This window comes from Hemitrygon akajei, chromosome 12, assembly GCF_048418815.1.
Source record: "Hemitrygon akajei chromosome 12, sHemAka1.3, whole genome shotgun sequence".
Taxonomy (NCBI): Eukaryota; Metazoa; Chordata; class Chondrichthyes; order Myliobatiformes; family Dasyatidae; genus Hemitrygon; species Hemitrygon akajei.
In genome coordinates this window covers 44,145,641-44,162,726 of record NC_133135.1, presented here as the reverse complement: position 1 = coordinate 44,162,726, position 17,086 = coordinate 44,145,641, and the positions used below count along the sequence as shown (strand labels likewise).

The window sequence follows — 17,086 nt, the reverse complement described above, 5'->3', positions numbered from 1 at the left end:
CGTGGTCTGGGAGTGGGACCGAGAGGGGGGAAAAAAGGATCAGCCATCATTGAATGGCAGAGCAGACTCGATAGGCCAAATAGCCTAATTCTGCTCTTATGCCTTCTGGTCTTATGGCATATATCCTGTGCCTTCCGAATTGCTTCTAGAAATTCCAGCCATTGCTGTTCTGCCGTCATCCCTGCCAGTGATTTTTTTTTTCAAATCAATTCTGACCAACTCCTCTCTCATGCCTCTGTAATTCCCTTTACTCCTCTGTAATACTGATACATCTGACTTCAGCTTCCCCATATGGTAAGAGAGAATGATTTACAATATCAGGCAATGTGGAAGCTCTGAGAGCTGTGTGATCAGCAGTTTAGCTGAAATGGAATAGAATGAGTCTCAGATAAAATATTCAGAAGATATAAAGGGGAGAAACTAGATACAAGTTCAGGACCAGCCCAAGTTGGAAGCTTGGCATAGTAGACTTAGAGAAGGGAGCTAATCTGATCTTTTCACTCAAAAGGGAAATAGCTTTATGAGCTCTCCCTGCTGGTTGGAAATTATCTCCATCTTATTTATCTGGGCTGAACCAAAAGATAGTTGAAAAGATTTAATAAAGTTCCTTTGGTTTTATGCTAACATTTCAGTGCTTTGAGTTTATTTTCGTACACATTATCTGCTTCTTGGTAATGTTGCTGCTGCTTTCCCAAGCCTTTTGTCTTACCTGAAGGAGCAGGAAGATTTATTCCTTTCACAATGATGAGAAGCAACTCAGTACTACTAATGTCTGAAAATATCCTGCAAAGTAAAATACTTTGATCTAATTAATGGCTTCTTGAACAGGAGTAGGTGATGCATGAATGACAGATAAAATAACTTGAAATGTAATCCAATAGACAAAGAACAGGTCAATAGTACAAAACAGTACCTTTAATCCATTGTGAATTTTTAACTCAAATTAATAATTCTCTTTTTTATCCTTTGATATACTCATTAAAATTTCCTTGACTAAACTTTTTTGCTCCAGTACCTCTAGGATCATTGACAAAATTTTGGTTATGATCTTTGGGGCTTTATCTATATTTATTGTGCTATAGGATAAGCTGTTGTAAGGAGATGTGGAAGAAACAGATACTATATGGTGATTTGTACCATGGTATCAAGTGTGGTTCAATGTCTATGAAATGCAAATAGTTGCAAATAGCAAATAACTTTACAAGCAAAGGAAATTTGAGGAGAATTGGGTTGCAAAGTACATATCCTTAACAGACTATTGGCTGCAATGAGCATTCAAGTGAGATTTTCTTTTTCTTCCTCTCAAAACTAAAGTAATAAATTCTTATATATCGAGGAACAATTCCTTATTCCCTTTTTAAACTTGACATGAAACCATTTTATTCTCATAAATGTCTCGATCCTGATCCCCACCCCTACCTTATATACTTTTATACCAGTGCTGTGTTCACCTGTACCAGGTGAGGGAAAACAACTTTTTTCACAAAGTTGTTTCAAGTATAGTGGAGCAACACAAAGGAGCTGGAAGAACTCAGCAGATCAGACAGTATCTGTGGAGGGAACTGGGCAGCTGACAGTTTGCATCAGGACCCCTCATCGGCCTTTCTCAACACAAAGTATCACCCGCCCATTTCTCTCCAAGGAGGCTGCTTGTCTCTCTGAGTTGCTCCAGCTCCAGATTTCTAGCATTTGTAGTCCCCTGTGTCTGTCTCTGCTTTCAAGTAAAGTGTGTCAAAGCTATTTGTTGCTCAGCATTATTTGTACTCTTGCAAGTTTGTAATGTGTTATTAATTCAAAATGCCATAACAAGAAAATGATTCTAAAAACTAAGAAAAAATAGTGCTGTCTTTACAACAAAAGCCAAAGGAGAAATCCTCAGAGACATTCTTCTCGGTTGCAACAATAACTCCCATCTCAATCACAAAATTTTCTTTTTGATCCAAAAGGTATTGCAATTGAAATATTTACAAAAACAGAGATCCATACCGTACAGTTTTAAATGTCCTCTCCTCAAAGTGGTATTTTGGAGGTTCCAAGCCTTGAGCTTGCCCAAGTTTAAGGATTTCAAGATTTTTTTTACAATTTTCAGCCATCTTTTCAAATCTACAAAAACAGCAACGCAGGTTTTCACATATGCTCTGTGCAACTAGTAGTGAAATTTACTGTTGTCAACATAAAACATTATTTATGCAACAATACTGATAAATAAATATGGGTATGCATACACAAGATCATAAGACACAGAAGCAGAATTAGGCCACTTGGCCCATTGAGTCTGCTTCATCATACAACCACGGTTGATCTTTTCTCCCCTCCTCAGCCAAACTCTCCGGCCTTCTCCCCGTGACCTTTGATGCCGTGCCCAATCAAGAACCTCTCAATCTCTGCCTTAAATACACCCATTGACATGGCCTCCACAGCTGCCTGTGGTAATAAATTCTGGCTAAAGGAATCTCTCCACATCTCTGCTTTAAATGGACGCCCCTCTATCCTGAGGCTATGCCCCTTTGTCCTAGACTCTCCCAGCATGGGAAACATCCTTTCCATTTGTAAGGTTTCAATAAGATCCCACCTCATCCTTCTAAATTCCAGCGAGCACAGACTCAGAGCCATCAAACTTTCTTTGTCTGATAATCCTTTCTTTCCCAGAATCATCCTTGTGAACCTCCTCTGAACCCTCTCCAATGCCAGAACATCTTTTCTGAGATGAGAAGCCCAAAACTCTTCACAATACTCAAGGTGAGGCCTCACCAGTGCTTTATAAAGTCTCAGCATCACATCTTTGCTCTTGTATTCTAACCCCTTGAAATTAATGCTAACATGGCATTTGCCTTCCTCACCATCGACTCAACCTTCAAGTTGACCTTTAGGATGTTCTGCACAAGGACTCACAAGCCCTTCTGCATTGCAGATTTTTGTATTTTCTTCCCATTTAGAGAACAGTCTGCACATTTATTTCTTCTACCAAAGGACATGACCGTGCATTTTCCAACATTGTATTTTATTTGCTATTTTCTTGCCTATTCTCCTAATCTGTCCAAGTCTTTCTGCAGCCTTCCTGTTTCCTCAACTCTACCTGCCCCTCCACCAATCTTCATATCATCTGCAAACATGGCAACAAAGCCATCTATTCCATCATCTAAATCATTGATATACAGCATAAAAAGAAGTGGCACCAACACCGACCCCTGTGGAACACCATGTCACTGTCAGCCTGGTACTCACAGATCTAACTTTTAACTGCTTTTATTGGAAGTATCACTTTATTACTGGAACTTCTGAAATATCAGACAAGTAGAGAAGAGCATTTTAATTACCTGCTTCAAATGGGACAATGATAATTTCTGCACTTACTTTGTCGTCTCAGCCACATTACCAAGATGTGTAAATTGCTTGGAATATGTCATACATTTCTAGATTTAAAAGGAAAAAGGTTTAATTATAAAGTATGAAAGGGAAAGAGGGAAAGATCATCAGGAAGGCACAAACTATACACACACACACACATCTACTATATATCTCTAATAATGGAATTATTGTATTACAACACAGAATTTTTCTATTCACCCCTCCAACCAAAGAGAATGCATTTGTTTTTAAAATGAGTTAACATTCTGCATATAATGTGTCTTTATCATCATCATTAGAGTTTAGAAAAATGAGAGGTTTTCTCACCGAATTGTACAAAATGGCCATTGTTGTTGACAATTTGTAACTCAACCTCTGGTAGTGGGGGAAGACAGGTATTGTACTTCACAAGGAAAAACTTAGACATACATATAATAGGTTATAAAATACTGTAAAAAAAACTTATGTATGCACGTCACAGTACATGACATCAAGTACCTCATTCTGTTCTTTCAGAAGGTTTATAAGGTGTGTGTATACTTCATCTATCTTTGCCGAAATCTGCACATCATTATGATGCACTATTATAAAGTCATTGTCATTCTGCTCATCCTCAGGGGGGGAAGGAACCTGAAAAAAGGAGGAAAAATAAAACACACACTCAATGTCCATGTATGTGCCTTCAAAATAAAATACAGGCTTTCCCTGGGATACAAATGCCTGACTTACGGACATCCCTACGTAATGACAAACTCCCATATTAAAATATCCAATGACATACATACAAATACTAGGTTCTACAAACAACAGAATTAGCTCCCCACCCACTTTCACTCCACTTCTCATTTGTAGTAATTTTCTCTGATCAATCTTGTGCTTTTGATGCCATTCGTCACAATACTGTGGCGATATGGTTACCACATCAAGTGTTTTCTGTGCATTTTCAACCTCTGCCCAGAGTCAAAATAAATAGAGCTTGTTTGTTACCCAGGGACAGCCTGTATACTTGATGACAAGACTGTCATTTTACCCAGGGACTATCTTTGTAATTCCCTCATTTTTACTTCAACACTGTCATTCCTGTAGAATACTATTACACTACAAGACAATGAGATATAGGAACAGAATCAGGCCATTTGGCCCATCCAGTCTGCACCACCATTTCATCATGGATTATCCGTTTTTCCTCTCAGCTCTGATCTCCTGCCTTCTCCCCATATCCCTTCAAGTTTATGAAGTCTCAAAATTACATCCTTGCTTTTATATTCTAGTCCTCTTGAAAGGAATCCTAATGTTGCATTTGCCTTCTTCACCACAGACTCAACATGCAAAGTAACTTTTAGGGAATCCTGCACAAGCACTCCCAAGTTCCTTTGTACCTGAGATTTTTGAATTTTCTCTCCATTTAGAAAATAGTCTACCCTTTTATTTCTTCTTCCAAACTGCATTACTGTAAACTTCCCGACACTATATTCCATCTGCCAATTCTTTAGCCATTCTCCAAATCTGTCCTTCTGTAGTCTCTCTACTTCCTCAAACCTGCCTGCCCCTTAACCTATCTTCATTTCATCCGCAAACTTTGCAACAAAGCCATCAGTTCCATCATCCAAGTCATTGACATATAATATAAAAAGAATTGGTCCTAACACAGACCCCCTGTGGAACACAACAAATCACTTGCAGCCAACCAGAAAAAGCTCCTTTTATTCCCACTCTTTGTCTCCTGCCAATCAGCCACTGCTTTATCCATGCTAGAAGCTTCCCTGAAATACCATGGGCTCTTAACTTGTTAAGCAGCCTCATGTGTGGCACCTTCTCAAAGGCCTTCTGAAAGTCCAAGTACACAATATCAACCGATTATCCTTTGTCTATCCTGCTTGTTATTTCTTCAAAGAATTCCGAAAACGTTTGTCACGACAAGATATTCCCTTGAGAAAAGATGCTGACTATGGCCTACTTTATCATGTACCTCCAAGTACCCTGAGACCTCATCCTTAATAATCGACTCCAACATCTTCCCAACCACAGAAGTCAGGCTAACTGGCCTATAATATTCTTTTTTCTGCCTCTCTCCATTCTTGAAGAGTGGAGTGACATTTGCAATTTTGCAGTCTTCCAGAACCATTCCAGAATCTAGTGATTCTTGAAAGATCATTACTAATGCCTCCACAATCTCTTCAGCCTCCTCCTTCAGAACCCTGGGGTGTACACCATCTAGTCCAGGTGACTTATCGACCTTCAGACCTACCCAAGAACTATTTCCCTCGTAATGGCACCTTCACACATTTCTGATCCAACAGTCTGGAACTTCCACCACACTGCTAGAATCTTCCACAGTGAAGACTGATACAAAATACTTATTCAGTTCATCTGCCATTTCCTTGTCTTCATTAGGAGCCAAGAGGTAATGTTGTAGCTATAAAGGACTCTGGTCAGACCCCACTTGGGAGTACTGTGCTCAGTTCTGGTTGCCTCACGACAGGTAGAATGTGGAAGCCATAGAAAGGGTACAGAGGAGATTTACAAAGATGTTGCCTGGATTGGGGAGCATGCCTTATGAGAATAGGTTGAGTGAACTCGGCCTTTTCTCCTTGGGGCGACGGAGGATGAGAGGTGACCTGATAGAGCTGTATAAGATGGTAAGAAGCATTGATCCTGTGGATAGTCAAGGCTTTATCCCAGGGCTGAAATAGTTGCCACAAGAGGATACTGGTTTAAGGTGCTTGGAAGCAGGTACAGAGGAGATGTCAGAGGTAAGTTTTTTTACACAGAGAGAGGTGAGTGTACAGAAATGGTTGCCGGCAATGGTGGTGGAGGCGGATATGATAGGGTCTTTTAAGAGACTTTTGGATAGGGACATGGAGCTTAGAAAAATAGAGGGCTATGGGTAAGCCTAGTAATTTCTAAGGTAGGGACATGTTCGGCACAACTTTGTGGGCCGAAGGGCCTGTATTGTGCTGTAGGTTTTCTATGTTTCTATAACTACCTCTCCAGCATCATTTTCCAGTGGTCCAGTATCCTTTCTCGCCTCTCTTTTACACATTGGAAAGAACACATTCACCTGCAGCCTATGGAAAATGTCTTTATAGCACTTTACTGGGATGAAAGGCTGACTGACTTCCAGAGGGAACAAAAACAAAGAGAAGCTGGAAAAGAGAGGGCAATCTTTACCCTGAGTTTCAAAGCATAGAGAATTATGAGATCAGAGCAGAAATCATCTGCTCTGAAAATGGAAGATATAAAATCCATGCAGAAATCTGAATGCTGCCAGATAATCACTGTAATGATTGGAAATGATTAAGCAAAGTGCTATAATTTCATGAAGGCATTTTGAATATAATGTTTGGGATCCTGAAATCATTTGCTTTCATATATTGCCAGCTAAATAGAGTGAAGATAAAGTTATCATTATGTCCAAATCTTGTAGAGGTTTTGTGCCACAGCATCTTAAGCCATATGAATTTGTAGGACAGATGTGATACAGAGAAAGCGATTGTCCTAATCATAAACCGATAAGAGTAATAATGGTAGTTGTAGACAAGTCAGAAGGTAAAATTAAAAATGGTAGTTTTCATGATGAGAGTTAAAAGTTGATTTCTAGTTCAAGGACAGTAATGTTGGCCCATCAGGTTTAATTTGTAAATGATTGCCAGAAATAAATGCTGGCATGTGCCAAAAAAGATAACTTTACTTGTATTAATAATGAGTTGCAATATGACTGAATGATGTTAGTCAGGCAAAAACTTAGTCCTGCAGGACTCGTGAGAGAGAATACCGAGCAGAGTGGCCAAATAGTATCACAAGTGCACTCTTGCAGGTGCTGTCAAGCACAGAACCAAAGGTATAAACCTGGGCATATGTTTCACATGAACTGTCCTTTGCATAAAGTAATTACATTTAAACTGATGGTGAACCTTCACTCCTGTAAGACTGACATTGCTTGGGCTTTGCTGAGTATATTCATTACTTGAATTCTGTGCTAGTTCACACTTAAAATCATACAGTTACAAACAATCCCTTCGGTCCAACTAGTCCATGTACCTGTCTAAACATTTTGTAAATGTAGTTAATGGACCTGCCCCAATCTCTTTCTCTGCTCCCTTTAGACCAGTGAGGAGAACAAATTTCTTTAGCTAAAGTATGGTGAATCAGTTGAATTCATTGCCACAGGTGCCTGCGAGGCCAAGACACTCGGTATATTTAAAGCACAGGTTGATAGATTCTTGATTAGCAAGGGTGTCAAAGATTATGGGGAAAAGACAGGAGAATGGAGTTGAGAGGGATAATAAATCAGCCATGGTGGAGCAGACTCAATGGGCCAAATAGCCTAATTCTGCTGCTATGCATTATGTCTCTGACAATTTAACTGGTTGGGATTCATCGGGGCAAACCTTACTTCTGTGTATTCTGGATCCGGTTGATGGGATTCTGCATAGCAGCAGGATCTTGCATGATGTACATAGTTACAGAGGTGGGCAAGAATAAACCTCACTAACTAAACTGCTCAGACAACCTGGACAAATAGCCGAGTCTAATCTTTGTCTCACAGCTGTCTACTTTTCAAAAATAACAAAAAATGATGCAATTTAATGTTTTTTTAAGTTAATAAAAATTGGCTTACTTAAAACATTTAATAATATTATTAAATCAAGGTTTTTGGATTGAAAGCAGCATCCATTAATATCCTCATATCCTTCTCTTACTGTATTCCTGCCACTGGCCTGTTACACTCATTGAATTCCTTTCTTACTGAATTACTTTGGCATTCTATTTCCATGCTTGCTCTATATTCCATTCCTCATTCACATCCCTGGTGCAGAGCCAACAACCTGTCTCTGAATGTGAACAAAACAAGAGATAGTTGTTGACTTTAGGAGGGCACGGAGTGACCACTCTCCGCTGAATATCGACGGCTCCTCGGTAGAGATCGTTAAGAGCACCAAATTTCTTGGGGTTCACCTGGCGGAGAATCTCACCTGGTCCCTCAACACCAGCTCCATAGCAAAGAAAGCCCAGCAGCGTCTCTACTTTCTGCGTAGGCTTAGGGAAGTCCATCTCCAACCACCCCCCCCCCCCCCCCCCCCCCATCCTCACCATATTCTACAGGGGTTGTATTGAGAGCATCCTGAGCAGCTGCATCACTGCCTGGTTCGGAAATTGCACCATCTCATATCGCAAGACCCTGCAGCGGATAGTGAGGTCAGCTGAGAAGATCATTGGGGTCTCTCTTCCCGCCATTACAGACATTTACACTACACGCTGCATCCGCAAATCGAACAGCATTATGAAGGACCCCACACACTCCTCATACAAACCCTTCTCCCTCCTGCCATCTGGGAAAAGGCACCGAAGCATTTGGGCTCTCACGACCAGACTATGTAGCAGTTTCTTCCCCCAAGCTATCAGACTCCTCAATACCCAGAGCCTGGACTGACACCAACTTACTGCCCTCTACTGTGCCTATTGTCTTGTTTATTGTAATGTCTGCACTGTTTTGTGCACTTTATGCAGTCCTGGGTAGGTCTGTAGTCTAGTGTAGTTTTTTTTCTGAGTTGTTTTTACATAGTTCAGTGTAGTTTTTGTACTGTTTCACGTAGCACCGTGGTCCTGAAAAACGTCGTCTCGTTTTTACTGTGTACTGTACCAGCAGTTATGGTCAAAATGACAATAAAAAGTTACCTGACTTGACTTACTTCCCTGTAGCCTAACAACTTTTTCTCTCAATACTCACTTCTTTTCTACCAAGGGATACCATACCTACCAACACATTTTTAACAAATCCGAGGAAACTGGTCTACGTGCTCATGGGGAGAATGTGCAAACTCCACACGAACAGCACCCCAGATTATCATTGTAGCCTCCTCAACTTTTGTTATTTTTGGGCTCCATCAAGCCACTTTGCTGTTTACAAACTGCTGGAGAAACTCAGTGGACCAGCATCTGTTGAGGCAAAGAGTCACTTGATGCAGGATCTCCACGTGAAATGCTGACCATCTCGACTGCACAGATGCTGCTCAACCCACCAAGGCCCCCCAGCAGCTTATTTTCTGCTCCAGATTCCAGCATCTGTACTCCTTGGTGTCTCCACTTCACAGTTTATCCCAATTATCAGAATTCCTTTTGTGCCTGTACACTTAGCTTTAAAGTAGCAAAACGCCCATGTCCATAGAACAGGAAGGAAAGTGGAAACCGAATGTTTTGAGATGACAGATGCCTAATCAAAGAAAATGGTTTTAAGAAACGTCTTGGATGTGGAAGGCAAAGAATTGGCAGGATTTAGCCACTTAATGGTATATAGGCCACAGAACGCAGAACAATGGCTAGAATGAAGATAAGTACTACATCTTTTGCCTCATGATCTCAAAATATGCCAGCAAAGGCACTGTCATGAAGACAAGAAGTTCATCGACCAAGTTGGCATTCAGCTTTACTTCACCTTTGAAATATCAATTGGTTTCCCATTTTGGACAGCCAGAATCAGTGGGTCAAAGCCTTTGGCAGTCCTAAAAAAATGCTTTGCTTGTTCCAGGTTGTTCTTTTGCTTTGCCTGCAAAGCAGCTTTCATGTACTGCTTCTTTCGACTCTCAAGAAATTCCATTTGTTGTTGGGCTGAAAGACAACAGAGACAGTGATCAGATGAAATATTACAGAACTGAGAATTACTAGTGTCAAGTTCAAAGGTACTGTGGCTGCCGATAGAAGGTAAAACTCTAAAATCTTCATTCAAACTTTATTTTATTTAATCTAGAAATACAGCACAGTAACAGTCCCTTTCTGCCTCAACGAGCCCGTGCTATCCAATTACACCCATATGACCAGTTAATCCTCTAATCCACGTGTGGGAGGAATCTGGATCACCCGGAGGAAACCCATGCGGTTACAGGGAGAATGGACGGACAGCAGTGGAATTGAACCCAGGCCGCTGGCGGTGTCATCACATCATACTAACCACTACACTACCACACTGCCCCCAGTTCTTGTGGATTTTTTGTAGTCCGTTAGACAATACGTCAATGGGAAAATTAAAGGTATACATATACCTGCTCCTCACTCAGATGGGAAACAGGACATTACTGAGTGACACTCCAGAAGTCAGGCAGCAGCATTTCATTCAAGTCATTTAGAAACCTGGCTTTTTTGTGCAAACAAAAGAACCCCAGCCTACTCTGCCAGATCTCTGGTCATTAAACTATATACACGTTAAATTTATGCTGTTGGAGTGAATGAAGAGAAAATATACCAATTATATTTTGCTGAGCCAGGTTATCCTGTGACGTTGGCTTCGGAATGGGTTTCGGGGAGTGCCTTTCCTCGGCTGATGCTGGCAAGGTCAGAGGTGTCTGCGCCACATCATCTACGAATTTTGCAGGTCTCTTTGCAACTGGAGGCTGAGCAGCGGACTGAGGAGTTCCAGTCTGAGGGAAAGCACACAAAGTTCTTCAAGTGTTCAGATTCATTACAGAGCAAATGATTGTCAATTCATTTCTACCTATTGAGCAAATTAATAATGAAATGAAAAATGCTTATTTTCAAAACCCTGTCTAATCCACGCCTCAGCATATCAAAATCTGAATACATAGAATATCAGTTCAAATTGCGGTTTGAGTCACCTTTGGATTTTCTATACATAGAACATAAAACAATACACACAGAGTCAGGCCCATCAAGCCACAATGTTGTGGCAAAGTAATTAACTGATGGTGCTGAATGAAGCTAATCCCTTCTGCGAGCACATGGTCTACAGCCTAAGAACTTAATAAGACATAGGAGAAGAATTAGGCCATTCGACCTTTTGAGTCTGTTCCACCATTCTGTCATGGCTAGTTTATTACCCCTCTCAGCCCCATTCTCCCAGCTTCTCCCCTTAACCTCTGCTGCTCTGACTAATCAAGAATCTATCAACATCTGCTTTAAATATGCCCAATGACTTGACCTCCACAGCCAACCCTGGGAATGGATTCCATCGATACCCCATGCTATGGCTCAAGAAATTCCTCCACATCTCGGTTCTAAAGGGACATCAGAATCTGAGGCTGTGCCCTCTGGTCCTAGACTCCCCCACTATAGGAGACACCCTCTCCACATCCACTCTATTTAGCAGTTTCAATGAGATCCCCCCCTCATTCTTCTAAGCTCCAATGAGTATAGGCCAAGAACCATCAAACACTCATCACACATTAACCCTTTCGTTTCTGGAACCATTCTCGTGAACCACCTCTGGATCCTCTCCAATGCCAGCACATCCTGTCTTAGAAAAGGAGCCCAAAACTGCTCACAGTATTCCAAATGCACTCTGACCAATGCCTTACAAAGCTTTAGCATTACATCCTTGCTTTTATATTCTAGCCCTCTTGAAATGAATGTTAACACTGCATATCATCTGCCTATCTAAGAGACTCTTAAATACCTCTATTGCATCCACCTCCACTAACAGTCCTGGCAGTGATTCTAGGCACGCACCATTCTGTAAACAAAAACTTGCCCGCACATCTCTTTTGAACTTTCATGCTCTCACCTTAAATGCATGCCTCGAGTATTGGACATTTCAACCCTTGGAAAAAGATACTGGCTATCTACTCTATCTATGCCTCTTATAACATTCTATCAGATCTGTCTCTGCCACTCCAGATAAAACAACCCTAGTTTGTCCAACATCTCTTTATAGCACATGCCTCTATAACTCAAGCAGCACCCTAGTAAACCTCTTCTAAACCTTTTCCAAAACCTCTGCATCCTTCCTATAAAGGAAAACGCTATAAAGCTGCAATGTAGGTTCCTGATCGGTTAACTCAACCCAGATTAAACTCCACTTCCCATTTCTCCACCCACGTGTGTAAACATCCCACAGTATTCTTTGACAATCTTCAGTCTTCAACACTATCCGTTAACACCACCAATCCTTGTGTCATCAGCAAATTTACTTACATATCCAACTGCACATACCACAAACAGCAGAGGCCATTGAATGGATCCCTGCCGAACACTACTGGTCATGGATCTCCAGCCAGAATAATACTCATTGACCAGGACATGTTTCAGTTTACCCTCCCACAAGGTTAACAACTTGATTTAGCTTGACATTCATTAAGGAATGCAATTTATCTACAATATAAATTTGCATGTATTCCTTTTACTACATACAAAAGTCAAAATGTGCCAACTTCTGAAGTGGGTAAGGGAATTGAAATCTCGTAGTTTAATTCTGAGTCAAGATAAAATTAATGACGTACAATTAACAATAAATGCAAGCGTAATTCATAGCAAGCCAAATCCAATCTATTTCTTTGAAACACACATAATGAAGGACAGAAGATCAACTGATCCTCCGTTTCCAGCCCTGTCGCACATAATCACCTTTTTTTACCTACTACGTACGATTCAGCATTCCATGTTTGGTATAGGAAGGGCATTAGACATTTTGAAGATCTTTTCATTGATAATCGCTTCGCTTCTTTTCAGCAGCTCTCTGTTAAGTTCAATCTGCCTAACGCTCACTTTTTCAGATATCTCCAAATCCGACACTTTACTGCTCCTTTAATTCCTAACTTTCCTGAAATGCCTGCGAAAAATGCTATGGACCTATTTCTTTCCATTAATCCACTAGGTAAAGGTTTAATATCAATTATTCGAGATAAATTAGCAGCCTTACGACGGGCCCCTGTGGATAAAATTAAAATGGCCTGGGAGCAGGATTTAAATACCTCCTTATCCGATGAGAGCTGGAACTTAATTCTCAAATCGGTTAACTCAACCTCTCTTTGTGCTTGCCATTGCCTTTTACAGTTTAAGATTGTTCATAGAGCCCATATGTCTAAATCTAAAATATCTCGATTCTACCCTAACATTAGTCCACTCTGTGATAAATGCAAGAGGGGCGTGGCCTCTCTTATCCATATGTACTGGTTCTGTCCTAGCTTGGAGAAATTTTGGAAAGATGTCTTCACTACGTTATCGTGTATTCTGAATCAGCACCTAGAACCAAACCCCTTAATTGCTTTGTTCGGTTTTTGGGGCGAGACAGATTTACGTCTGGGTCCGACCAAATGCCGAATATTATCCTTTGCCTCTCTCCTGGCTAGACGCTTGATCCTCCTTAGATGGAGAGATGTTGCCCCGGCCACTCATGCGCAATGGCTTAACGACAATATGGCCTGCTTGGACCTCGAAAAAATTCATTATTCAGTTCTTAATTTGGATCTAAAGTTCCATAAGGTCTGGGGACCTTTTATCGAGTACTTTCATAACCTTCCTCTTGACTAGGGTTTTTTTTTCTTTTCGGTCCCTTGCTTTCAGCTCCCTTTTTTTTTCTGGTAGTAGGCATTATTATCCTCTGTTGCTAAGTGTATTCACAGTCTGGGAGTTTGATTGTCCTGATTTACACTCTCTATATTGTGTTGTGGTTGGTCTGGAGTTGTTTTTTTTTGTGTTGTGGGGCTTGGGGAGGATACTAAGTTTACGTCTTCAATTTAGGTGCTTTTTTGTCAAATTCTCTTCCTTTGTAGCATATTGTCATTGTATGCTTAATTTTGCACTGTATTAATGTTCCTCATTGGGATTTGGGGTTTTTAATTTGTAAAATGTATAGAAAAACTAATAAAAAAAAGAAGAAAAAAAAAGATCAACTGAACATATAACATGTCAAGTTCTGATTTTGTGCACTCTATACAAATGATCATCATGTAGTTTCGTAACAGGAACAAGAAATTAACTCTTAAGACAAATGTATAGGAAATAAACTGCGGGAAGTTTCTTTCCCATCCCAAATTAATCATGTAAAATCCAAAGGATCTCAAATAACTGACAGGAGTAGTTCCTGTCAACTTCCAATTCTGTACTACCTTAAAAAAACATTTAAAGTTGTTGGGAAACACTTTGTCGCACAAAGCCCCCAACTCAACTGTATTCTAACAGACAAGGGGCTTTAGGTTTTAATAAAGATGATTTCCTACATAATTGAAAACAAAAAATGCTAGCAAGTCTCAGGAAGTCAACTGGAAAACGACACATCGTTAACATTTCAAGTTCCAGACCCTTCAACCTTTTGAACCTCTGGACCTTCTCTGGAATCTTCCAAGAATATTTGGAAAATTTATTCTTCAAGAACTAGTGTTTAGAAAATGCAAAATATATGAAAATACTGGCATGGAAATTGAAAAAAGAAGAAGCAGAAAATACAATTAATAATTGAATTAGGGATCCAAGAACAAAAATGATAAAAAAATAAGCTAAGTGAAATTCAAGAAGCTTTTGAAGTGTTTTACAAAACTCTATATTCCAAAGTTCCAGGGGGAAGTATAACCCAAATTGACACCTTCCTGAATTCTCTAGAGTTACCCACTTCAAGTGAAGAACAAAATAGAACGATGAATGCTGACGTAACTGAAGTTGAACTAAAAGCTGTAATGAGTAGGCTTAAATTAAGCAAGTCACCAGGGTCAGATGGGTATACGGCAGAGTGGTACAAAGAATTTTAAAATGAATTAATACTGAACACTGAACTGGGCTCTAAAAAAGGCACAAATGCCACCCAGCTGGAAGGACGCGATAATCTCAGCTATACCGAAAGAAGGCAAGGATAAAATGGAATGTGGGTCAATTAGACCAATATCCATTCTTAATGTAGATTATAAATTTTTTTTGCCACAGTATGTTTATTTGCATTTTAATACCACATAATACAGCTTTTACCTTCCTATACTTTCTTATATTGTTCAGAAAATACATAAGTTGCTGTACTAACACAACAAACAACACACAAAAAAACATTAAAAAAATGCTTCCCCTATTTCAACAAGTGGTAATCAATATATAAAAATGTGTAAAATTTAACAGATATTTATAATACAATTCAAAAATCATTAAATAAATATAAAACTTCTACAGATTTATATTATAAATTATAGGTTATTTATTATTAATTATAGATTATTTATTAATTATAGATTATTTACCTCCATCATGGCCAAACGATTAGAAGAGTTTTTACCCAAACTGATACATAAGGATCAGTCAGTAGATATTGAAAGTAGATATCCCTGAGCATGGCACACAGAGTTTTTCAAATATTTGGGCATCATTATGCCAAAAGATTTGGCAAAATTATCAGAATGCAATTATCAGCCTATATATAAAAAAATTAAGGAAGATATAACAAGGTGGAACCGGATTCCTTTTTTCAGTCTCAGTTCAAGGATTGAATCTATTAAAATGAATATACTGCCCAGACTATTATATCTCTTTCAGACCCTACCAGTAGAAATTAATCAAAATCAATTCAATGAATGGAACAAAAGCTTATTAAAATATATATGTCAAGGTAAAAGGCCTAGAGTTCATCCCAAAACTTTGCAATTAGCCAAGGAAAAGGGGGGAATGAGGCCTACCTTCTCTTAGAGATTATTATTTTGCAGCACAGTTGAGAGCTGTGATATGTTGGGCAACCCATCATATGATGCTCAATGGAAAAACATTGAGGAGGGGATACTTCCCATCCCCATACAGGCAATTTTGGCTGATAACAACCTACATAAATACTATTGATAACCCATAGGTGAAATGGACTCTTAAAATATGGAAAACTACTATAAAAGAATATAAACTAGAGGGAGATATGGCAATTCTTAAATGGTGTGCATATGACTCGGATTATACGCCGAATAAACTGGATGCCAGATTTAAGGGCTAGATAGCTAAAGGAATAACAGTTTTTTGCAATATAATGAAAGAAGGAACACTGTTCAATTTAAAAATGCTTAAAGAGAAATGCTTATTAGAAAAACAAGACTTTTATCGGTATTTACAGATGCGACAATATGTTAATAGGACGGTTAAAAATGTAACCAAGGCAAGAACATGTTTGATAGAGCTATTTAGAAAAGCATATAATTCAGGTAACAGTAGTAGAATCATTTCAATTATGTATAAGGGTTTGTCAAATCTTAAAACACATTCAACTTCATAGATTAAAACAAAATGGGAGAAGGGAGGAGGGATAATTATATCTGAGGAAGAAAGGACAATAATATGGAGATATCAATGGAAGTGTACCAGTTCACAGAAATGGAGGGAGTTTGGATGGAAAAACTTCATAAGATATTTTATTACACCCTCTCAGAAATCCCACTATGATAGTAACCTCCCTGTTTGCTGGAGAAATTGTGGAAATCAAAATGCAAACTATTATCATATTCTCTGGGAATGCCCTGTTATCAAAGACTATTGGAGTGGGATACACAATGCCCTACAAAACATCTTTAAATGTGAAATACCCTTAGAAAGTCAGACCATATATTTTGGGTATATACTTCAAGAATGGTTGAAAAGAGATAAATATTTAATGAATATACTGCTGGTGGCTGGTAAAAAGACTCTCACTAGGAAATGGGTATCACAAGAGAGCCCAACTTTAAATGCATGGATGGAAATTACAATGGACATTTACAAAATGGAGAAGATAATATCATCTGTTAATCATAAGTTGGAACAATTTGATTCATACTGGGAAAATTGGTTTAACTACATAACACCTCATAGGCCTTATTTTATCCTCACAAATCAATGAATATGTTGTAAAAAAAAATCACTCCCTACTTGTACAGTCTTCTTCTTTTGCTTGTTCTTTCTTTCCTCTCTTTTCTATAAGTGTATATCTCAGATAAATATTATGTGGAGATTTATGGCATTTCTGACTATAGGATATATATGTACAATATCTGAAATACATCCTATGGAAATGTTT

General features: G+C 39.2%; 1 protein-coding gene across 2 annotated transcripts in view; it reads right to left on the bottom strand.

Annotated features, from left to right (window-relative positions):
• The window catches only part of cc2d1b (coiled-coil and C2 domain containing 1B), a 103,257-nt gene that overhangs the window by 14,799 nt on the left and 71,372 nt on the right, over nt 1-17,086 (bottom strand). For both annotated transcript variants that reach the window (XM_073063005.1, XM_073063006.1), the window contains 6 exons: nt 10,589-10,763; nt 9,785-9,957; nt 3,847-3,978; nt 3,355-3,413; nt 1,987-2,103; nt 710-783 (listed from right to left, as the gene is read on the bottom strand). In XM_073063005.1, the coding sequence (XP_072919106.1) occupies nt 710-783; nt 1,987-2,103; nt 3,355-3,413; nt 3,847-3,978; nt 9,785-9,957; nt 10,589-10,763 (730 nt within the window). The remainder of the gene's footprint in view (nt 1-709; nt 784-1,986; nt 2,104-3,354; nt 3,414-3,846; nt 3,979-9,784; nt 9,958-10,588; nt 10,764-17,086) is intronic.